The 25,456-nt window shown below is 45.7% G+C and overlaps 1 protein-coding gene across 6 annotated transcripts in view; it reads right to left on the minus strand.

Annotated features, from left to right (window-relative positions):
- ADAMTS20 (ADAM metallopeptidase with thrombospondin type 1 motif 20) overlaps window positions 1-25,456 on the minus strand; it is a 189,380-nt gene that overhangs the window by 125,625 nt on the left and 38,299 nt on the right. For 3 of the 6 annotated variants that reach the window (XM_075930234.1, XM_075930230.1, XM_075930246.1), the window contains 2 exons: window positions 13,791-14,053; window positions 3,127-3,210 (listed from right to left, as the gene is read on the minus strand). In XM_075930234.1, the coding sequence (XP_075786349.1) occupies window positions 3,127-3,210; window positions 13,791-14,053 (347 nt within the window). Of the gene's footprint in view, window positions 1-3,126; window positions 3,211-13,790; window positions 14,054-15,906; window positions 16,010-25,456 lie in introns of those variants that run through there. The other 3 variants (XM_075930257.1, XM_075930268.1, XM_075930240.1) reach the window with 3 other exon arrangements.

A 25,456-nucleotide genomic window follows, 5' to 3' on the forward strand; every position in this document is an offset into this window, starting at 1 on the left:
AAGAACCAGGTATATGGCAGTTTCAGGGTCAGTGCTCGGAGCTCTGGCACTCATCTAGCCGAAGGGATGGAGATCAGGAAGGCTACCCTGAAGGAGAGCAAGGACAAGGGATATGGCCAGGGCCTTGAACAATGTGTGCTGCATCAAGATCAGGTTCATGTCCCACTGTGGGAGAGGGTCTCTGGCCTGAGGGTAGAGGCAGTCCAGGCTTCTCAGGAACCGGGAGGTGACATCATGTGAAAACACCGAACAATCTTGCATAGGTAAATGAAACACGAAAATGGCCACCAGGTGAACTCTAATGGTGGCCAGAGCTGAAGTGGTGGCAGTGAGAAGACAGGAGAGCAGGGGACTGCACCCCTCCTATCCCCAGAGACGGTGCTGGGGAGCAGCTTTTAATAGATAAAGGCAGCAAGTGGGGGAGCAACTAGTCACGTCTCTACTCGATTATCGCATAAGCTTATGCTCGGAACCCGCATGGATAGAGGCTGCTTCATTGCAGCCTTCCTTGCCCCCACCCCCGTCCACTGCTCCTTGTGGAACGAGGTGTACCGGTAGTTCGGAATAGGAAGCCTAATCCGAACTACCTAGTTCGTGCCGCATGTAGGCGCGGGGCACGGAGTCCAAACTAGCGGACATTTAAAAATGGCGGCGCCCGGCAACATGCAAATGAAGCCCAGGAAATTCAAATCCCGGGCGTCATTTGCAACTCCGGTTGACTACATTACCACCCTAGTTCAAACTAGGGTGGTAGTGTAGACATATCCTTACTCCCTAAGAGTATGTCTACACTACAACGTTAATTCGAACTAAGCTAATTCGAACTAACGGATCCAGACTAAAAAACTAGTTTGAATTAGCGTTTTGCTAATTCGAACTAGCATGTCCACATTAAGTGGACCCTGAACCGGGGTTAAGGATGGCTGGAAGCAGTGCCGGCAGGGCATCAGTGGAGGACTTAGAGCGTGGAGATGCTGTCTCAGGCTAGCCGAGGGCTATGCTTAAAGGGTCCCGACCCCCATCCCGGACAGACAGTTCTCAGGGGTGCCCTGTTTACAAAGCAGTCCTGGCTTGGAGTGCCCTGAGTGCCCACACTGGGCACATCACACCACTCGGCCATCAGCCCGGCTGCACTTGCCGCAGGATGCCATCTGCAGAGAGGGGGCAACTGGGGGGCTGCAGGAGAGCTTCCACCCCCAGAAGCCCACAGAGCCAGCCCAGTCCTCCCCATCGGGGGCTCGTGCCCCATTCCTCCCTCACCTCCTTCCACTTACCCTTCCCTAACCCCTCTTCTTGATGTACAAAATAAAGATAACATGTCTTCCAAAATGGAATCTGTCTTTATTGAACAAAACTGGGGGAGACTGGGAAAAGGAGGTGGGAGAGGGGAAGAGAGAGGCTGGGAGAGGGGAGGGCAACTAAAATGATCAGGGGTTGGGAACAGGTCCCATATGAAGAGAGGCTAAAGAGACTGGGACTTTTTAGCTTAGAAAAGAGGAGACGGAGGGGGGACAGGATAGAGGTCTCTAAAAGCAGGAGTTGGGTGGAGACGGTGCGTACAGAAAAGTTCTTCATTAGTTCTCATAAAGAAGGACTAGAGGACACCAAAGGAAAGGAATGGGTAGCAGGCTTCAAACTAGTAACAGAAAGTTCTTCACAAAGCAAAGAGTCAACCTGTGGAACTCCTTGCTGCAGGAGGCTGTGAAGGCTAGAACTGGAACAGAGTTTAAAGGGAAGTGAGATCAAGTCATGGAGGTTGGGTCCATGGAGTGGTATTAGCCAGGGGGTAGGAGTGGTGTCCCTGCCCAAGGTTTGTGGAAGGCTGGAGAGGGATGGCACGAGACAAATGGCTTGGTCACTGTCTTCGGTCCATCCCCTCCAGGGTCCCTAGGGTTGGCCGCTGTCGGCAGACAGGCTACTGAGCTAGATGGACCTTTGGTCTGACCCAGTACGGCCATTGTAAGCTCAGGGCTCAGGGTCGGGGGTCTCAGTGGACCCCCTTGATTCTCTTGCACACCTGCTCCTGGGTGGCCAGGCTGGCAGCTATCCTGCCCAAGCCGGCCACTTTCCTGTGCTTAGTGCGGAGATTGTGGACAAGGTCCACGATCTCCGCACTAGCCCAGGCGGGTGTCCGCCTCTTGCGGTCCCGGGCAAGCTCCCGAGAGCCGCCAGCCTGGTCCCGGGAAGAGGGGGAGGGGTGGGGGGCATCGGGTGGGTGGCTCGATCCATGCCAGGTGCAGGGTCTGCTGGCTGGGTGCTGGCAGGCTTGCACCTGGCACGGGCACCGTAGCCAGCCCGTGCCCCTTTAAGCGGTCCGGGGCCGGGAGGGGGGCAGTAGAGTTTCCCTGATGTTGGCCAGAGTGACCACCAGGGAAAGCTGGGGAGGGCTAGCCTCCCACTAGTTCGAATTAAGGGGCTTCACACCCCTTAATTCGAACTAGCTAGTTCGAACTAGGCTTAATCCTTGTGAAATGAGGATTACCTAGTTCAAACTAAGCGCTCCGTTAGTTTGAATTAAGTTCGAACTAACGGAGCACTAGTGTAGCGCCTATGAAAGTTAGTTGGAACTAACGTCCGTTAGTTCGAACTAACATTGTAGTGTAGACATACCCTAACACAGAGGCAGTAGGGCAGGTTGGCAGGGGGCTTCCTGGGAGTGGAGCCAGGAGCACACTGGCTGCCAGCCCCACTCCCGGAGACCATAGAATAGTTGACTAAAAGAATTGATGTTGTTACTCGACTATTCTATTTCGGGCTATCTAACATCCCTAGTCAAACTCCTTCCAGAACGTCCTCATTCCTCTGTCAACATGGTATTACCACAGCCACACTCTGCAGTAAACCTCTGTGTGTGTATAAAGTAATCCCAGCTGGGGCTAATTGTTAAACATGACTCCTACATTCTCTCTCTGTTTAGTTTAGTTTTGGTAGGATTTTTTTATGTGGCGGTTTGGTTTTTATATCAACAAAGTGATGGTTACAGTATAGATGAGTGTAACTAGTCTTAATATTTATAAAATAAACTGTTTTGTTGAAATATTTTATTTTAAAAAATTAGCCTGCAAGCTTAAATATTTTGTCCCTAATCTACTAGAACGTATCCTATTAATATGTGTATTTTCTTACCTGTTCATTGTGAATTACAATTAGTTTTACAATCAGTATATTTATGAGATTTCCAATACTTGAGTCGTTGTAAATTGCTGCAACCTAGAGAGAAAAGGGTCATAAGATTAGCCTGATAAAATCATATGACAAACTTAAGCTCTCTTAGTATTTTTATACTCATTTATTTAAAATTTTATATTCTGTTCTAAACATTCAGTTACCATGTTGATTACCAGAAGATGGACAGATGATACGCAGCTATACCTTTTAGAATCTGTAGGTTTTTTACTATAACTGAATATACTTGTTTACAATAACTAACACAGAATAAGACCAAGGACAAATGGATTCTCCACAGATATGACTGAGACAGGGTGGGTACTGAACTGACTTTTCTAGATGGGAAGCACAAATTTTCAAGCTACACGGAGCTCTTCTTCAGGTCTGAGGAAGCAAGGATAGTGTTTGAGCTCAATATAAGTGTTAAGTAGAAGGACTAAAATGCTGGTCATTTGAAATGAAGTGGGAAGTTGAGCATTAGATTATTATGCATAGAGGGTTTGAAGTAAGTAATTTAGGGCAGCAGACTGTATGGGTTGTTGCAAATTGTTGTAATGAACCAAAGAACTAATGTCCCCGTTAAATTCATGCCTTCTGGTGCCTAACAGAGCTATGAATTTAAATGTTCATGTTTACCTTTTGAACATGTTGTGCCAGTTTCCTGTGAGCACAAGTATAAGGAGTGATCACTTTGTGAAAAGTGTTTGCACAAAGATGCTGTTTGTCTTTTATTATTTTTTCGGTGTGAGTTCATTCAGGCGTGGAATGATTGTCCCATTTCATCCACATACTTGCTGTTGAAGCATCTGATGCACTGGAGGAGCTACGTCACATGTTGGAACAAGCAAGTGAAGGACCCCATAAATCTTGAAAGGTGTGTTGTGGGGGTATTGATCATCATAGCAGTTGAGATATGTCCACAAGTTTTGCATCTGTTGCTCTAGCAGTGTCTGGCGCTGCTTTCAATTGCTATGTCCTGGCCTGTGGGGAGTTTAATTCTAATGATGAGCACATAAAAGTCTGCCTATGGGGATCCCTTTGTAAGACCAGGGATATTAGTACAGCAGAGCCTGAGACACACTGTTGAAGTTAATGGAAGCTTTGCCACTGACTTTAGTGGGAGCAGAAACAGCAATTAGTTTCATTGCTTGACTCCAAAATAAACCAGATAATTTACAGAAGATATGCAGACCTATGGATCTCTCAGCAGTGCCACCAGACAGCTCTCCAGAACCATCAGGGGCAGGGGCTAGCAACACTCTGGCTCACCAGAAGCTCCGCCCATGAATCTCCTGATTGGAGCAGACATTCAGGCCTATTGATCAGCCTGGACAAAGTACTTAAGCCAAAAGGAGGCACAAGAAGTTGTCTATGCAACTGAATGAGATCCTGATCCACTGACATACAGGACTCAAAGACATGACTCTGGTTTGACTCTGGCATTGTTACCTGACTCCAGTTTGATCCTTGATACTGATTCTGATTTCAACTTCACTCAGTCACTGTTCTCTGGTTCCTGACTCTGACTTGATCCTGGGCATGGCTGTATAATAGCAGTCCTGATCCTCAGCATGAGTCCTGAACCCCTATTCTAGCATTTACCTTTGGCATAATCCTGACTCTGTCTCTGGCTTTGACTCTGGCTTCAATAGCTGGTTTCTGTCCTTGACTCTGATCACTAGACCTGACTGCTAATATCCATATCCCTACCCTGTGCTGTCTACATGGAGGCCACTCGGGGTGTATGTACATCTCATATGCATTAGACTGGATTATTTTGTCCAGGAGTATCCATTAGAGCTGAATCTGTGCCCTAGATACCCTCAAATCCCCACGCAATGCCAGTATAAAAGTGAGGCAGGATCAATCTTTTTCAGTTCATTCACCAACACCCAACCCCAAATGTGGGAAGAATTACAAAGTACAAGGAATGGAGGGTGGGCTGTGGAACCCACGTGAACAAAACATCTTAAAGAAGGACATTTATTCTAAGGTACTTAAGTAACCATCCTTTTCCTTTAAGTGATTGTCTCTGTAGAGTCCATTCTTGGTGACTGACTAACAAGAAGTTGTCTGATTGCTTGGAGTTGGACACCAAGACTCCTGCCTGAATAATGACTGTAGAAGAGCTCTACCGAAATGGGCATCCTTTGGAAACTTTGACCAAAAGATTAGAATCTTGTAAATGTCAGGACCAAGCTTCATGTAGCTGCCTTATGAATCTCAAGAACAGAAGCAGTCTTCAAATACATGAAGGTTGCCTGACCTCTAATGGAATGAGATCTAATGTATCTTAAGTCAGTGGTGGACAGGCTGAGGCCCACTGAGGTTTTATGTGCAGCCCACAAGACATTTTGTTTACTGTTGACCATACCAGGGTCGCCAGAGTCTGCTGGGTTTCATCTGCATCATTTTTTTCCTACCGATATTACTAAAGTGACATGCATGGAAAGCAAGGACACATGAAGCAAGGTGAATGCTGATTACACACAGGATTGACTGTGTATAATCAGGGTTGTTTTTTTTTCGAAAAAACTTCACCTGTGTCTAGACTGCTGTTGTGCTCTTTTGTGAGGGAGTTTGGGGCGCAGGTGGTATTCTCTTTGATCCTTCCTGTCAAAGGTAGGGGCCTGGGCAGAGAGAGGTGCATCCTGGAGGTGAATGCCTGGCTGCGAAGATGGTGTTGCCAGGAGGGCTTCGGCTTCCTTGACCACGGGGTGCTCTTCCAGGAAGGACTGCTTGGCAGAGATGGTGTTCACCTTTCCAGGAGCGGGAAGGCCTTGTTTGGACACAGACTGGCTAACCTTGTGAGGAGGGCTGTAAACTAGGTTTGACGGGGACAGGTGAGCAAAGCCCACAGGTAAGTGCTGAATGTGCGGGACAGGGAGATGGGTTGGAAATGGGGGGGACTACGGCCTATAATGGCAAGAAGAAAGGAGGGTCAGGGCACAACAGGGAGGCAAGATCAAATCAGTATCTTAGATGCCAATATATAAATGCAAGAAGTATGGGTAATAAGCAGGAAGAACTGGAATTGCTAACAAATAAATACAACTATGATATCATTGGTATTACAGAAACCTGGTGGGATGGGACGCATGATTGGAATGTTAGAATGGAAGGGTACAGCTTGCTCAGGAAGGACAGACAGGGAAAAAAGGGAGGAGGGGTTGCCTTGTATATTAAAAGTGTACACACTTGGACTGAAGTGGAGATGAACGTAGGAGATAGCTGTGTAGAGAGTCTCTGGGTTAAGCTAAAAGGGGTAAAAAATGAGGGTGATGTCATGCTAGGAGTCTACTACAGGCCACCTAGCCAGGTGGAAGAGGTGGATGAGGCCTTTTTTAAACAATTAACAAAACTATCCAAAGCCCAAGATTTGGTAGTGATGGGGGACTTCAACTATCCAGACATATGTTGGGAAACTAACACAGCGGGGCACAGGCTATCCAATAAGTTTCTGGACTGCATTTGAGACAACTTTCTGTTTCAGAAGGTTGAAAAAGCTACCAGAGGAGAAGCTGTTCTGGATTTGATTTTAACAAATAGGGAGGAACTAGTTGAGAACTTGAAAGTGGAAGACAGTATGGGTATGTCTACACTACCCTCCTATTTCGAAATAGGAGGGTAATGTAGGCATACCGCAATTGCAAATGAAGCCCGGGATTTGAATTTCCCGGGCTTCATTTGCATAAGCTGGGCGCCGCCATTTTTAAATCCCGGCTGGTTCGAACCCCGTGCCGTGCGGCTACATGCGGCACAAACTACCGTTACTCCTCGTGGAATGAGGAGTAACGGTAGTTCGAACTAGGAAGCCTAGTCCGAACTACCTAGTTCGAATTAGCGGGGTAGTGTAGACATACCCTATGGGGGACAGTGATCATGAAATAATAGAGTTCATGATCTTAAGGAAAGGTAGAAGGGAGACCAGCACAATTGAGGTAATGGATTTCAGGAAGGCAAATTTTGATAAGCTCAGAGAACTTGTAGGTAAGGTCCCATGGGAAGCAAGACTGAAGGGAAAAACAGCTGAGGAGAGTTGGAAGTATTTCAAAGGGACGTTGTGAAGTCATTCTGCCGCTCTACTCTGCACTAGTTAGGCCTCAGCTGGAGTACTGTGTCCAGTTCTGGGCGTCACATTTCAAGAAAGATGTGGAGAAATTGGAAAGGGTACAGAGAAGAGCGACAAGAATGATTAAAGGTCTAGAGAACATGACCTATGAAGCCAGGCTTCATGAACTGGGCTTGCTTAGTTTGGAAAAAAGAAGATTAAGGGGGGACATGATAGCGGTTTTCAAATATCTAAAAGGGTATCACAAGGAGGAAGGAGAAAATTTGTTCCTCTTGGTTTCTGAGGACAGGAAAAGAAGTAATGGGCTTAAAGTGCAGCAGGGGAGGTTTAGATTGGACATTAGGAAAAAATTCCTAACTGTCAGGGTGGTCAAATATTGGAATAAATTGCCAAGGGAGGTGGTGGAATCTCCCTCTCTGGAGATATTTAAGAACAGGTTAGATGGACATCTGTCAGGGATGGTGTAGACGGAGCTTGGTCCTGCGTTGAGGGCGGGGGGCTGGACTCGATGACCTCTCGAGGTCCCTTCCAGGCCTATGATTCTATGAAATTAAATTGAAAGAACGCAGCGATTTTTTCGACAGCAGTAAACCTCATTTTACGAGGAAGAATGACTTTTTTCAAAAGAGCTCTTTTGAAAAAAGGTGTTCTTGAATGCAAACAGGGCTTTTTCAAAAGAAAGCGTGCAGATTGCCTGAGTGCTCTCTTTCGAAAAAGCAGATCACTTTTTCGAAAGTTGAATGGCTGTCTAGACAATCTCTTTTGAAAGAGGTTTGTAGTCTAGATGTACCCTGAGAGCCATGTGCGCCCTCTATATCCAATCCAAGCACTTCATTGGTTCAATTAGTATACCCTGCAAATTCTAGATACGCAAGCGTAGTTAGCAAAACTACCCTATCCCAGGCAACCATCTTGGTTATAACAATCTTGCAGGTCACTCAGATGAAGGAGAGCTAGCAGTGGGGCTGGAGACAGGGCAGCAGTGCACAGGGACAGCAAGAAAGCAGTGTGGGATTTAGGAGGCTCTGGCACCACTTTGGGTAGGCCTGGATGCTAAGTAGGTAAGCCATGGCCCCCTCAGACCCATTTGTAGCTATACCCCTGATTTGCAAAGGTATAAATGACTTACATTCATGTATTATTGGATTTTATAATTCCCTCTAAAATTCAATGGAGCTTTGCCAATTTATCCCAGTTTAGGCTCCGGTATACAGTACTTTTAAAAATCTGTCTATTTTTATTTAAGTCTTATTTGATACCCTGCTATGTTTCTGGAACATACCTCTGATCTCAACCTATGACTACCCCAGGTAGGGTTACCAGGCACTGGTTTTTGATCGGAATGCCCAGTCAAAAAGGAACGCTGGCAGCTCTAGTCAATACCGCCAATTGGGCCATTAAAAGTCTGATAGATGGTGGTGCAGGACTAAGGCAGGCTAGTTTTTACCTGTTTTGGCTTCACACTGTAAGCTGGAATCAGCCAGCAGGTCTGGCTCCTAGGGAAAGTGGTCAGGGAGCTCCGTGAGCTGCTCCTACCCTGAGTACCTGCTCCACACTGTCATTGACTGGGAATCACATCATTCCTTCAAAAGCATTAGCATGAGCTTCTGTCTGCAGCTAACCACCTTGGAGGTTTAGTGAGGAGGAGATGAGGAACAGGATCAGGACCAAATCTCTACCTTCTCATCCCTTTTGTGACGGCAAGCACACACAGATACACTTCCATAAGCTGCTCTAGTGTTTGGGTCTTCTCTTTCCTCCAGTTCCTTAGCTGGTATTAACCATGTATTAATTATTATTATGTATTGCCTTAGTGCCTCAGAACCCTAGTCAACACCGACTGAGACCCTGTTGCTGTTCAAACAATGAACGAAAATCACAGAAAATCGCAGCTTACAATCCAAGTAGCTCCATTGCAAATAGGTGATTGCAAACAGGGAGTTTAGAGAGGGAGTTCTCCAGGTAAGGGAGAAGTGACTACAAGACTTTTGAGGGAAGCGGCTGTCTGTAGTGTGTGTTGTGTTTGGGGCTTTCTTCCTGTGTGCTGAGTTTGTTTTTGTGAGTGTGGTGTGTTTATTTTATTTTTTTCATTTCCCTGACTACCGCCCCCTCCCCCGCCCCACCCATGGAGTGTGTACTGTGACTGGCAGCTGGAAACTGTTGGCTTCTAATTAAAGTTTGAAATCTAGAAGCCTCTGCTGACTGGCTGAGCCTTGGTAGGGGAAGGGACTATCAGGCAGTCCAGAGCTTTATAAAGGAGAGAATCAGTGACTAGGGAGCTTGCGAACAGGTGATTGCAAACAGGGAGTTTAGAGAGGGAGTTGGGAAGGGGGCGAGGTACTCTTGCCTTTCCTTTAAACCCTTTTTTAGGACAGCAGGTATGGATGGTGATAGGTCTGCTGTTGTTACCTGCACAGCATGTGCCATGTTTATCTTCCTCCTGGAAGAAAAAAGGGATTTCATCTGCACTAAGTGCAAGCTGGTTGCCATTTTAAAGGAAAAAATTAGAGGATTGGAGGCCCAAGTGTCGACCCTACACTCAATCAGAGAGGATGAAGAGTTCGTCGATAGAAGGCAGTATTTAATCCTGCAGGCAAGGCAGGCGGAAGAGCCAGAGAGGGCAGTACAGCATGAGAATCAGAACTGGAAGTATGTAACTTCTAGAAGGAAAAAAAGGCCAGCACAGGAAGCCCCCATTGCTACAAAGGTAAGTAATCACTTTCAGGCTCTCTCCACAGGCTCTGCGATGGTAAATGCTTTAGAAGGGACCTCACAAGGAAGAAATCGGAAGGGAACCACTTCTACTGGAAGGCATGGGATGCATAGTCGTAGGGATAGGGGTTCCGCGACCACCACCCCCAAAAGAAGGTGGGTAGTGGTGGTCAGGGACTCCCTCCTAAGAGGAACGGAGCCATCCGTCCAGACCTTCACTCTCGAGAGGTGTGCTGCTTACCAGGAGCTCGAATTAAGGATGTGACTGAGAGTCTTACAAAACTGATCAAACCTTCAGATCACAACCCCTTCCTGCTTCTCCATGTGGGAACTAATGATACGGGCAAGAATGACCTTGAGCGGGTTACTGCAGATTACGTAGAGTTGGGAAGAAGGATCAAAGAATTCAGAGTGCAAGTGGTGTTCTCGTTCATCCTCCCTGCTGAAGGGAAAGAACTGGGTAGGGATCGTCGAACTGAGGAAGTAAATGCGTAGTTGCGCAGGTGGTGTCGCAGAGAGGGCTTTGGTTTCTTCAACCATGGGACTCTGTTCTGGGCACAAGGATTGTTAGGAAGAGATGGGATCCACCTAACAAAGAGAGGAAGGAGCATCTTCACGGGCAGGCTTGCAAACCTAGTGAGGAGGGCTTTACACTAGGTTCATTGGGGGACAGTGACCAAAACCCTGAGGGGAGTGGGGAAGTCGGACACCGGGAAGAAATGCAGAGAGGAACAAGCAACAAAGGAGGAACCCTGATTTGAATGGAGAAGATAGGGCAATCAATTGGTTATCTAAGGTGTTTGTACACCAATGCGAGAAGCCTGGGCAACAAACAGGAAGAATTGGAGGCATTGGCCCAGTCCAAGAACTACGATTTGATTGGGGTAACAGAGACTTGGTGGGATGGCTCGCATGACTGGAGCACTGTCATGGAAGGGTATAAACTGTGCAGGAAGAACAGGTAGGGGAGAAAAGGAGGTGGAGTTGCACTATATGTAAGAGAGCATTATGATTGCTCAGAACTTCAGTATATAGAGGGAGAAAAGCCTGTTGAGAGTCTACGGGTCAAGTTTAGAGGTGTAAGCAACAGCAGTGATGTTATGGTTGGTGTCTGCTAAAGGCTACCAAATCAGGTGGATGAGGTAGATGAGGCTTTCTTCGGACAACTGAGCAAAGCTTCCAGATCGCAGGCCCTGGTTCTCGTGGGGGACTTTAATCACCCTGACATGTTGGGAGACCAATACGGCAGTACACAGAGAATCCGGGAAGTTTTTGGAGAATGTTGGGGATAACTTCTTGGTACAAATGCTGAAGGATCTGACCAGGGGCCGTGCACAGCTTGACCTGCTGCTCACAAACAGGGAGGAACTAATAGGAGAAGTAGAGGTGGGTGACAACTTGGGAAGCAGTGATCATGAGATGGGTAGATTTCAGGATCCTGACAAAAGGAAGAAAAGAGAGTAGTAAAATACACACCTTGGACTTCAGAAAAGCAGACTTCAACTCCCTCAGAGACCTGATGGGCAGAATCCACTGGGATGCTAACATGAAGGGGAAAGGAGCCCAGGAGAGCTGGCAGTATTTTAAATAAGCCTTATTGAAGGCACAGAAATAAACCATTCCAATGCGTAGCAAGAGAAGCAAATATGGTAGGAGACTGGATTGGCTTACCGGGGAAATCCTTGGTGAACTTAAGCACAAAAACGGAGCTTACAAAAAGTGGAAACCTGGACAGATGACTAGGGAGGAGCATAAATGTATAGGTTGAGAATGCAGGGGAATTATCAGGAAGGTGAATTGCGACTCGCAAGGGATATGAAGGATAACAAGAAAGGTTTCTACAGGCATGTTAGCAAGAAGAAAGTGATCAGAGAGAGTGTGGGACCCCTACTGGATAAGGGCAGTAACCTAGTGACAGATGATGTGGGGAAAGCTGAAGTACTTAATGCTTTCTTTGCCTCTGTCTTCACGGACAAGGTCAGCTCCCAGACTAATGCGCTAAGTGACGCAATATGAAACGAAGGTGGATAGCCCTTGGTGGGGAAAGAACAGGTTAGAAACTATTTAAAAAAGCTGAACGTACATAAATCCATGGGTCTGGACTTAATACATCCGAAGGTACTGAGGGAGTTGGCAAATGTCATTGAGGAGCCTTTGGCCATTATCTTTGAAAAGTCATAGAGATTGGGAAAGATCCCGGATGATTGAAAAAAGCAAATGTAGTGCCCATCTTCAAAAAAGGGAAGAAGGCCGATCCAGGGAACTATAGGCCGGTCAGTCTTACCTCAGTTCCTGGAAAAATCATGGAGGGGATCCTCAAGGAATCCATTTTGAAGCACTTGGAAGAAGGGAAGGTGATCAGGAATAGTCAGCATGGATTCATGAAGGGCAAATCATGCCTGACCAATCTGATTAGCTTCTATGATGAGGTAACTGGCTCTGTGGATATAGGAAAGTCAGTGGATGTAATAAACCTTGACTTTAGCAAGGCTTTTGATATGGTCTACCACAATATTCTTGCCAGCAAGTTAAGGGAATGTGGATTGTATAAATGGATGATAAGATGGATAGAAATCTGGCTGGAAGGTCAGGCCCAGAGGGTAGTGATCAATGGCTCAATGTCAGGATGGTGGTCGAGTTCTAGCGGAGTGCCCCAAGGTTTAGTTCTGGGACCGGTTTTGTTCAACATCTTTATTAATGACCTGGATGAGGGGATGAATTGCACCCTCAGCAAGTTTGCGGTGGACACTAAGCTAGGGGGAGAGGTAGATACGCTGGAGGGCAGGGATAGAGTCCAGAGTGACTTAGACAAATTGGAGGATTGGGCCAAAAAAAAATCTGAGGAGGCTCAACGAGGACAAGTATAGAGTCCTGCACTAGGGACGGAAGAATCCCAAGCATTGTTACAGACTGCGGACCAATTGGCTATGTAACAGTTCAGCAGAAAAGGACCTGGGGATTACAGTGGATGAGAAGGTGGATATGAGTCAACAGTGTGCCCTTGTAGCCAAGAAGGCTAATGGCATATTAGGTTGCATTAGGAGGAACACTGCCAGTAGATTCAGAGATGTGATTATTCCTCTTTATTCAGCTCTGGTGAAGCCACATCTAGAGTATTGTGTCCAGTTCTGGGCCCCCGATTACAGGAAGAATGTGGATGCATTGGAGATGGTCCAGCGGAGGGTGACCAAAATGATTAGGGGGCTGGAGCATATGACCTATGAGGAGAGGCTGAGGGAGTTGGGTCTATTTAGTCTGCAGAAGAGAAGAGTGAGGGGGGATTTGACAGCAGCCTTCAACTTCCTGAAGGGAGATTCTAAACAGGCTGGAGAAAGGCTGTTCACAGTAGTGACAGATGGCAGAACAAGGAGCAATGGTCTCAAGTTGCAGTAGGAGAGGTCCAGCTCTATGGTTCTATGATTCTATGATTATTGGAAGCCAGCTGAAAAGCTGATTATTATTTTGAAAAGTGAATTTATTATTGTCTGGAGAATATAATGTAACCTGGGTATTTTGTTTCACAACAGCTATATGTTCTTAAAATGTTTACTAAAACTGCACTGCTGTGTAAATTTATTCATTTTACTTAAATGGCACAGTGAATTATTATATATTACTAATTCTTTTAATGTGTTATCAAATCAAGAGCTAGATTTTACGATATTACTCACGGCAGTACTGAAGTCAACAGAGCTACCAGCTAAGGTTCTGGCCCTGATCTTGTATATTTAGACAAATTATTTGTTTCAACACAGAATTATCTGATGGGACACAATGCTCCAATACCATAACAGTAATAAATTCACTTGCGATTGGCAGTATCACTTGATTTACTTACTATTGACATAAGTGTTAATATATAGTGCTGCAAGTTCCGTCCATGGTGGCGAACCATTTTGGCATCAGCTGTAACCATCACTTCTACATATCTTGGATATGAAAGAAAACGTTTTTTCCGGGAATGTGGATAGCTTCTCTCATCCTCTATTGATAGATTTTTAAAAGCATACTCTAAAACTCTGGCCTTTTGTAAAATACTTATATCTTCATTTAAACTGCCATGGTCTGAAAATGGTAAAGTGATTGTTTTCATTTCTTTTTCTAGAAGATAAACACAAAGTTACTAGAGCATGCAGTTTCTAAACTTAAAGAGAATAAGGATAAAGACAGCACAAAATAAACAAATTGACAAAGTTGTAATATTTAGTCTTTTTCCAAAATCAAGCAATATAACCATAAAAATATTAGTTAGGAAAGCTTAAAACAGGAATATCAAATTGGATATTTACAAAACACTGGTATACAGCTGCCCTATATTTGGTGTCATAAAAACTGCCCTAGTAGATAAGGCCAGAGGTACATCTAGCTCAATATCCTGTCTTCCAATAGTGGCCTATGCCAGGTGCCCCAGAGCAAATAAACAGAAGGAATGAACAGAGCAGATAATCATCCAGGGAGCCATTCTGTCTCTCATTGTAAGAAATGCCTTTTTTTTCATATAGGATGTGTCTAGACTACAATCCTCTTTCGAAAGAGGAATGCAAATGAAGGAAATAAAAAATGCAAATGGAGCGCAGATCTACAAATCCCATGCTTCATTTGCATGATTGCTTTTTCAAAAAAAGATTATTTTGAAAAAAAGCAATCTAAACCTAATTTTTTCAGGAATAAGGGTGCTTTCGAAAAAGAGTTTTTTTCCGAAAGAACTGTGTCTAGACTACTTTTTTTTTCAAAATAACGTTTTTTGAAAAAGTGATTGGACGCAATTATGCAAATAAAGCACGAGATTTGTAAACCTGCACTTCATTTTCATTTTTGATTTCCTTCATTTACATTCCTCTTTCCAAAGAGGAATGTAGTCTAGACGCACTTATAGTGTGTAAGTGCCCTAATCAACATAGACGATGACCCTATTGTGCTAAGTGCCATAGAAACACAGAGCAAAAACATTGTCCCTGGCCCAAACATGGGAAAGAGATATACTATACTGTATACTTTTTAGAATACAAATTGTTTTAAAATTCAAACTTACAAGCTAGAAGGCCAAGGACAATGTGATGTTCACTTGTACAAACCTCATTTTAATGGGGAAATCTAATACAATGCTGGCGTAGACATGACAACTTTTAATAGCTACACTCATCATTAGGGCAAACACGTATAGCACAAAACAAGAAAGATCTCAGAACTGCTACCCAATTGCTGCTTCTGCCCGCACTCTAGCTGCATATGTTCAAAGGGGTTCTGCAAAAGCACAGATTAATTGCAGCAGGACCAAAAACATATGTGAAAGAGTCATAGAAACAAGACACACAGAGGAGGAAGAAAGAGAGGACAAAATAATACATAGCTACGGTGCAGGTTGTGGAGCCTTCCCCCAGTTGCGCTCCTCAAGCACAAAGTCTGTTCCAAGAAAACTCCACTAGTCTCATCAAAGATTGTTGGAAAGATCATGCGAAACTGAGGTCATTGCCCTTCCCTTTCTGTCCCCCTCAGACAAATATGTTAAGCTAGCTCATGGAGTAAGAGTTCATAATCTATACTTCCAAAGTGTGAAGAAATTGCAGTGCCCCTCCAGAACACAAACAGCCAGAATTCCTCTCACCATACTTTTGGTTCTATACTCTACCCACAATGTTCATTAGCCCATAATATATTCTGAATGATTCTGGTACTATAGAACAAACCAAAATGTTCATGCATGCATAGGTGCTGCTTTTCAAATATACTGCCTAAAATGGATTAAATGTCAAAACAAACAGTATGTTTACATGACAAAAAAGGACGTCTCATGTTCTGAGCAAATATATATATATATATATATTTAAAACATTAACAATCAGTCTTTATCAAATATTTAAGCACTTCAGAAGAAACTGTTCTGTATAATCAAATAAATAACATAACTTTAGATAAATAAATATATATAATACATTAACAAAAATGTTGCTTACATTTGTGTTTACCTGAAAGACTGAAAAGGTACCAGTTCTGGTCTCTTCAGGTAAATAAGGTATGTTTTATAATCTTCCATGAAAGAGTTGGGAATGTTTTTCTTTAAAATAAAACAGGAACATTAAATACAAAAAATTACATTTAAATAGTAAAATTGTGACACAAACCAACAAAAGCCAGGAAGTGTATAAACAAGGTTGACACTGAGGACATAACTCAAGTAATTACAGTGATTTTGTTTTTCTTTTACTCTTTAAAAAACGTTTATGTCCTTATTGTCATTTAAACATAGTTTTTTGTATTTAATTAGAGGCCTGAATTTCATTGTGCCCCAATCCCCCAGTTTGACGAGACGTACCCATGCTAACTCTGCTATGCTTCAAAAATAGAGTGTAGCCGTAACAGCATATATGGTATGAGAGACACATGTCACTTAACTATGTCTCTAGAGTCTCAGATGGGTACATGATCAAGGGTCCTAACCTTTTCTATTGCTTGTGCTACTAGGGCTAGTGTGATCAGCACCAGCATGGGTATATCTCCTCAGACTAGGAATTACACCTCATCTTGAAGTTCAGACATGCCCTAAAACTTCCTATGCAATACATGAGAAGAGAAAGGCCCCAGATAATGGGATTCACAAAAGCCACTGGGAAATACCAAAGAAAAGGACATGGGTTACATTTTGCCTTCAAAGGGACTTTCACGTCTAAGTTTGAGCTGGTGTCACTCTTGCACCTGGCTCTAGGCCCAATGCATATTTAATTATTTAAACACAGTGGAACAGCATCAACAGAAGAAACAAGGTGCCCTGCTACAGAATATGCCATAGCATGGCGGTTAGGGTACTCTAACAAGAGACCCATGTTTAGTAGCACAGGTTGAACTTCTCTAGTCCGGCACCCTAAGTACCTGACTGGTCTCGAACCAGAGAACTTGCTGAACCATGGGAGGTCAACATTGTCTAGTGGCATTATAACAATTCCATTGCTTATTGGGCTCTCATATACAGTCAGGGGTAAATTAGAACTAAATAACAGCACAGAACACTGAGCACTAGGTCCGATGGCTATAAACAAACTTTATGGGACTGTGGGAAACTTGGCCATATCCATGGTAAGTAGACATCTGGCTAACTAAAATCATGACAGACCACGGGTGTTGCCGGACCAGAGAGTACTAGATATGGGTATGTCTACACTACAGCATTATTTCGAAATAAGCTATTTCGAAATAGTTAATTCGAAATAACGCGTCTACACACAAAATGCATTTCGAAATAGCGTTTTGCTATTTCGAAATAGCGCGTCCACACTGAGTGGCTGCTGAATCGCATTTAAGGCCGGCTGGAACCAGGTCCGGCAGGGCATCAGGTCAGGAGTTACTTTCTGCGGCTGCTTCCTGAGGCTGTCTGAGGCATGTGCTTAAAGGGACCCCCCTGGACAGCCAGTTCTCAGGTTTCCCTTCTTGTTTGCCTACCTCGATGAGGGACAGAAAAGCATTTTGTCTCTGAGTCCCCTGGTTGACCTCACTCAGGACACCACAGCACTCTGCAACATGGAGCTGGAGCTGTCCCTAAGCACTCTGGTGCTGTTCTTGGACACGTTGCTGTGAGCCTGGCTGCACTTTCTGCAGGCTGCCATCCGGGAGGTCCATCGGGGGGCTGTCAGTATCCAGGAGGCCTTGCAGGGGAGCTTCCACCCGAGGAGCACTGAGAGCCTCCTTGGTCTGCCTCACTGGGGGCTTGTGCCTCATTCCTCCCTCATGTCCTTCCACTTACCCCCCCACACACACTGCTCCCCTTCCTGATGTCAAATAAAATACATGTTTTTTCATAAACACAAACTGTCTTTATTTAACAAAACTAGGGGGAGGTGAGACTGGGGAAAGGAGATGGGAGAGAGAAGGAGAGAGGGTAGGAGAGGGGAGGGGAAAACCTGGGAGGAGGGAGCTGGAAGGGGGAAGCAAGGGGAAGAAGAGGGAGGGTAATCTCAGAGCTCAGGAGTGGGGGTCTCGCTGCACCAACCTTATTTTCATGCGAACCTGCTCCTGGTTCGCATGTGACCGTTGGTGGCCAGGCTGGCAGCTATCCAGCCATAGACGGCCATGTTCCTCCATCTAGTGCAGAGATCATGGATGTTTGGGGCATCTCCCCCAAACCTGAATAAGGTCCATGATCTCCTCTCTGGATCAGAAAGGTGCCCACCTTTGCCGGGCCCTGGCAGGCTCCTGGGAGCTGACAGACTGCTCCTGGGGAGCAGTGGAGGGCTGGCTGCCAGTGGCTTGCTGGCTCATGTGTTGAGGCCACTGGTCAGGGGCACTGACTACTGGTTCTTGGCTGGCAGGCTTGGAGCTGGCACAAGCACTGTGGCCAGAGTCTACTCCTTTAAGGGCTCCGGGGAGGGGGGAGGGAGAGCAGTGTTCTTGGTTGAGGCTGGAGTGGCCACCAGGGCACCCTGGGAAGGTTGGAGGCCCCCTATTTCGAAATAAGTGTCTACACAGCACTTATTTCAAAATAGCTATTTCGAATTTGGCGTTAGTCCTCGTAGAATGAAGTTTCCCAAATTTGAAATAAGTCGTCCGCTATTTTGAATTTATTTTGAAATAGCAGTTTGCCTGTGTAGACACTAGGGGTGTGTCTAGACTACATGGCTCCGTTGATAGAGCCATGTAGATGAGTTTACTAGACATAGCAAAATGAAGCAGCGATTTAAATAATCACAGCTTCATTTACATCAAAATGGCCACCATGCTGCGCCGATCAGTGGATTGTCGGCACAGCACGGTAGTCTGGACGGGGGTCAGCTGACCCCAGAACCCTTTATCGTCAGATCCTTTATGCCTCGTGAAACGAGGCTTACAGGATCTGACGACAAAGGGTTCTGGGGTCAGCTGATCCCCATCTAGACTACCACGCTGTGCCGACAAATAGCTGATCGGCACAGCGCGGTGGCCATTTTGATGTAAATGAAGCAGCGATTATTTAAATCACTGCTTCATTTTGCTATGTCTAGTAAACTCATCTACATGGCTCTATCAACGGAGCCATGTAGTCTAGACACACCCTAGTAAAGTTATTTCGAAATAAGGGCTGTTATTTCAAAATAACTTTCCTGTGTAGACATACCCTTAGAGAGGTTCAACCTGTGTCCTATTCCATGAGGAGTACCATTGAGATTGGTGCATGTATATATGGTGTAAAAAAGTATTCAGTGAGAGTAAGGATGTCAGAATATGGTTCCAAATGTATAACATTGCTCCTAATATTTGTAAAAGCACTCAACTACAATTTATGTTCACATCTTATACCTGGTCCACACTGAGGGTATGTCTACACTACCCCGCTAGTTCGAACTAGCGGGGTAATGTATGCATACCGCACTTGCTAATGAAGCCCGGGATTTGAATTTCCCGGGCTTCATTAGCATAAGCGGGGAGCCGCCATTTTTAAATCCCCGCTGCTTCGAACCCCGTGTAGCGCGGCTACACGGGGCTCGAACTAGGTAGTTCGGACTAGGGTCCTATTCCGAACTACCGGTACTCCTCGTGAAACGAGGTGTACCGGTAGTTCGGAATAGGCACCCTAGTCCGAACTACCTAGTTCGAGCCCCGTGTAGCCGCGCTACACGGGGTTCGAAGCAGCGGGGATTTAAAAATGGCGGCTCCCCGCTTATGCTAATGAAGCCCGGGAAATTCAAATCCCGGGCTTCATTAGCAAGTGCGGTATGCATACATTACCCTCCTAGTTCGAACTAGGAGGGTAGTGTAGACATACCCTGGGAGTGTAGGTCAAACTTAGCAATATTAGGTTGAATTTCTAAACAATGAGTCCACAGCACCAAGCCTATTACGTCAATTTTAAGGGCCGTTAAAGTCGATTTCAGTACTCCTGCTTTCCATGAGAAGTAATACTAAATTCAGCTTTGCATGGTTGACTTTATGGTAGTACAGACACTGCTGCAAAATTCAGTTTTTGGCCTTCAAGAAGTGTCCCATGATGCCCCGTGGTGACCACTATGGCCAGGACTTTCAACTCTACTGCTCTCCAGGTGAACAGGAAAAGCACTGGGAAAATTTTAATTTCATTTCTTGTGTGGCCAGCATGGTGAGCAGTACTCAGAGCAGGCAGTTCCTAGGGTTACAGACGAGCACCAGTATGGAGTATGCAGGAGATCCTGGACCTCATTGCTGTGTGGGGAGAGAAGCTGTTCTTGCAGAACTAGAAACCAGCAAAAGGAACACAAATATATATGCCAAGATTGCAAAGGACATGGAGGAGAAAGGATATGCCTGGGATGCTCAGCAGTGCCCCGTAAAAATAAAGGAGCCGAGGCAATCATTCCAGAACACAAATGAGGCAAATGGATAGTCTGGATCATCACTGCAAATATGCCTCTTCTTTCCCAAAGCAATTGACCAGTAGCTGTTTGCCATTACAAGCATCCACAGGGCAATTGCCACTCGCTTTTCCACTGTCAGAATGGGTTTAATTCTGATATTCTTGTACTTCAGAGCAGAGGAAAGCAATTCACAAACTTTCATGAAAGTGGCCTTATGCATGCAAAAGTTTTGCAGCCATTGCTGATCATCCCAAACCTGTATAACTATGCAGTACCACCAATCTATACTTGTCTGACAGCACAAGAACCAGCGTTCCACTGTGTCCAGAGGATCTAAGGCCATCGGCCTTTGTTAGTCACTCAATTCAAGTACTTCGCAGAAGAGTATGTTTATGGCCTCCTGAGATTCTTCCTCATTCAGGTGGACCCAATATCTTCTGGATATACTCCAGCATAAGGCAATAACCCAGAATGCAAAGGGGCACAGGAACTGTGGAACAGCTACCCACAGTGCATCATTCTCAGAGTCAACCTAGCCACCCTACTGGGCATGGCTATTTCAAACTGCATTGAATTCTTGCGCACAATGAGGACATGCACCTTCTACTTTACAAAATCAGGGGATTAAAAATTGACCTTAATAAATTTGACTTTATCTCGTAATGTAAACATAGCCTTAGAGAAAAATTACCAGGGCTCAACAATCTATGTAATCTATTCACCCATGGCGAGTAGATTACATCCCGGAAGAGCCAGGTTCGGGCGATCTACACATGCACAGAACAATCTGCGCACGTGCAGAACACCGGACAGCGCGTCTGGCAAGCAAGGATCGCCGCAGCTCGGCGGGCCCTGACAATTACTATACAATTTCCTATGCAAAGCCATGAAACCACTTTGAGAAATCTGCTAACCAGCTGCTCAGGTGTGTTTACTTACTGGCTCTACACCACAGAATCTTGCAGCTCCCATTGGCTCTAATTTGCCATTTGCAGCCAAGGGGAGCCGCAGGAAGTAGCATGGGCTGGGCCAACACTTCCTGCAGCTCCCCTAGGCTGCAAACAATGAACCAGAGTCAGTGGGTGCCGCGAGGCTCCATGGCCATGATGCCAGTAAATATACACACTGGAGTGACCAGTTAGCAGGTTTCTCAAAGTGGTTTCACGGACCACTCTGAGAAACTCTCTGACAGAGGAATACAAACAATATGTAACTGAATTGGCATACCAGACACTGGACAATCTCTAATACTGTAGAGGTCACTGCGTCTCCACCATGTATGTTCATATGTTGTTCTTCCTCCAGAACTAGGAAGAGCTTACAAGAGGCTGGGGGTTTGGATACAATGAACACTATCAACAAAAACCTATTAAAATTAAAAGCGGCAAGGAGTCCTGTGGCACCTTCGGGTATGTCTACACTACCCCGCTAGTTCGAACTAGCGGGGTAATGTAGGCATACCGCACTTGCAAATGAAGCCCGGGATTTGAATTTCCCGGGCTTCATTTGCATAAGCCGGGGGCCGCCATTTTTAAATCCCGGCTGGTTCGAACGCCGTGCCGCGCGGCTACACGCGGCATGAACTAGGTAGTTCGGACTAGGCTTCCTAGTTCGAACTACCGTTACTCCTCATTCCACGAGGTAGTTCGAACTAGCGGGGTAGTGTAGACATACCGTTATAGACTAAGGGTATGTTTACACTACAGCACTAATTCGAACTAACTTAATTCGAATTAGTTAATTCGAACTAAGCTAATTCGAACTAGTGCATCTAGACCTAAAAATTAGTTCAAATTAGCGTTTTGCTAATTCGAACTAGCATGTCCACATTGAGTGGACCCTGAACCGAAGTTAAGGCTGGCCGGAAGCAGTGCCAGCAGGGCATCAGTTTAGGACTTAGAGCGTGGAGCTGCTGTCTCAGGCTAGCCGAGGGCTGTGCTTAAAGGGACCCGACCCCCACCCCAGACAGATAGTTCTCAGGGTTCCCCGCTTGCTTGTCTACCTTGATAAGGGACAGCAAAGCAGTCCTGGCTTGGAGTGCCCTGAGTGCCCACACTTGGCACATCACAGCACTTGGCCATCAGCCCGGCTGCACTTGCCGCAGGCTGCCATCTGGGGGGGGTCAATCGGGGGGCTGCAGGAGAGCTTCCATCCCAAGGAGCCCGCAGAGCCACCCCAGTCCTCCCCATCGGGGGCTCGTACCCCATTCCTCCCTCACCTCCTTCCACTTACCCCTCCCGAACCCCCCCTTCCTGATGTACAAAATAAAGGAGACGTGTGTTCAAAAATAGAAACTCTCTTTATTTAACAAAAGTGGAGGGTGGGGGGGGATTAGCCTCTGGGGAGACTGGGAAAAGGAGGTGGGAGAGGGGAGGGGGAAACCTGGGAGGAGGGAGCTGGAAGCGGGAAGCCAGGGGAAGAAGAAGGAGGGGAAGTATCAAACTAAGGTACGCCATATCTCCAGTACTATGTACAGATGTGATCTCCTCACCCCAGAAAAGATGTTTTGGCCTTGGAAAGGGTTCTGAAAAGGGCAACTAAAATGATCAGGTGTCCGGAACAGGTCCCATATGAAGAGAGGCTAAAGAGACTGGGACTTTTCAGCTTAGAAAAGAGGAGACTGAGGGGGGATATAACAGAGGTCTATAAAATCATGAGTGGTGTGGAGAGGGTGCATAAAGAAAAGTTCTTCATTAGTTCCCATAATAGAAGGACTAGAGGACACCAAATGAAATTAATGGGTAGCAGGCTTCAAACTAATAAAAGAAAGTTCTTCACAAAGCAAATAGTCAACCCGTGGAAGGCTATGGAGGCTATGAAGGCTAGAACTATAACAGAGTTTAAAGTTAGATAAAGTCATGGAGGTTGGGTCCATGGAGTGGTATTAGCCAGGGGGTAGAAATAGTGTCCCTGGCCTCTGTTTGTGGAAGGCTGGAGATGGATGGCACGAGACAAATGGCTTGGTCATTGTCTTCGGTCCATCCCCTCCAGGGTACCTAGCATTAGCCGCTGTCGGCAGACAGGCTACTGGGCTAGATGGACCTTTGGTCTGACCCAGTATGGCCATTCTTATGTTCTTATGTTCTAAGCTCAGGGCTCAGGGTTGGCGGTCTCACTGGACCACCTTGATTTTCATGCAAACCTGCTCCTGGGTTTGCATGTGGCCTTTGGTGGCCAGGCTGGCAGCTATCCTGCCCTAGACGGCCACTTTCCTGTGCCTAGTGCGGAGGTCGTGGACGTTGGAGGCCTCCCCCCAAACCTGGATGAGGTCCACGATCTCCGCACTAGACCAGGAGGGCGCCCGCCTCTTGCGGCCCCGGGCAGGTTCCTGGGAGCCGCCAACCTGGTCCCGAGAAGAGGCAGAGGGCTGGGTGGCAGTGGGTGGCTGGCTCGTGCCGTGCCAGGTGCAGGGTCTGCTGGCTGGGTGCTGGCAGGCTTGCACCTGGCACAGGCACCGTAGCCAGACTGTGCCCCTTTAAGGGCTCTGGGGCCGGGAGGGGGGGCAAAAGAATTTCCCTGGTTGTGCCAAGAGTGGCCACCAGAGCAAGCTGGGGAGGGCTAGCCTCCCACTAGTTCGAATTAAGTGGCTACACAGCCCTTAATTCGAACTACTTAATTCGAACTAGGCGTTAGTCCTCGTAGAATGAGGTTTACCTAGTTCGAATTAAGCGCTCCGCTAGTTCAAATTAAGTTTGAACTAGCGGTTTGCCTGTGTAGCGCTAATGAAAGTTAATTCAAACTAACGGCTGTTAGTTCGAATTAACTTTGTAGTGTAGACATACCCAGTTGAGTTAGTCTGTAAGGTGCCACAGGACTCCTCACCGCTTTTGCAGATTCAGACTAACACAGCTACCCCTCTGATACTATTAAAATTAGACTCTGACAGATTTCAGAAAACTTCCCATATTAAATTGAGAACTGTAAGGATCTGATCTGGGAAGATATGTCTACACTGCCAAAAAAACACAGTGAGTTTCAGAGCCTGGATCAAATGACTGCCTATAAATAGCAGTGTAGATGTTTCTGCTTGGGCTGAAGCCTGGGCTCTGAGACCCCTAGTCCCCTCACCAGGTTTCAGAGCCTGGTTGCCAACCCAGTAGGAATGTCTACACTGCTATTTTTAGCACTGTAACATAAACCCCATGAGCCTGAGTCAGTTGACCTGGGCTTTGAGATTCATTGGCATAAGGATTTTGTTGCAGTGTAAATGTATATTGAGGGGCTTACCATACTTATGCTTTGAAAATGTAGGGCAAATTTAAGTTTTGATGTATGAAATCTTTTTATTTTAAATTGGAGACATTCAGTTATGATGTGGGATATTTGTTCACAGCTGCACATTTATAAATGTGCATTAAAAAAATTAAATGAAAGCAACAGGGGCCAAATTCGATCTCATTTATGCTCAGGATAATTCATTAGGGTTGCCAGGTATCCGGTATATTTTTTGTGCATTTCTTTTCTTTTATTCTTTTTTTTTTTTTTCTTTTTGCTGAACCAATTTTTTTCCCACCATGTTCAGTAGTTTTGGTGAAAGTATCTGGTAAACCTATACAGCCAGTCCCCGACTTACTAATGAGTTACGTACCAAACACTAGATCGTAACAATCTGTTTGTAAGTCGGATTACATTCACTTACGTACGGCCGCACTGTTCATAAGTGTGGATTTCGTTCGTAAATACGAACGGTCGTAAGTTAATGCGTTCATAACTCGGGGACCAGCTGTAATTTATATTACAGTAATTCACTAACAATATTGCTCTCTATGATGCCAAAGGTTTCATTGTTTTTGCGGAGGGTTGAATTTCAAGGAATCTTTCGGTAGTGCTGCTGTGTTATACAATGTGACTGAATTACAGTTCAAGAAAAATAGTGGATATATTTGCGATAGGGATGTTAGCTATTGGTTAATTGAATAGTCGACTAACCGCATGAATTCTTATCAGTTAGTCGACTATTCTATAGTTCCCAGGGGTAGGGCTGGCAGCCAGTGCACTGTAGCCCTACTCTCATGGAACTGGGAATGCTCTGGCTGACAGTCCCGACCCCATGGACTACAGAATAGTCATCTAACTGCTAAGAATTCATGCAGTTAGTTGACTATTCAGTTAACTGATAGCTCTATCAGAGGCAGCAGCACTGGATGCCAGATGGAAGCCGGTCTGCGATGGAAGCTAGTTTAAAAATCAGCTCCCCTCATGGACTGGC

The sequence above is a fragment of the Pelodiscus sinensis genome, chromosome 1 (genome assembly GCF_049634645.1).
Source record: "Pelodiscus sinensis isolate JC-2024 chromosome 1, ASM4963464v1, whole genome shotgun sequence".
NCBI lineage: Eukaryota > Metazoa > Chordata > Testudines > Trionychidae > Pelodiscus > Pelodiscus sinensis.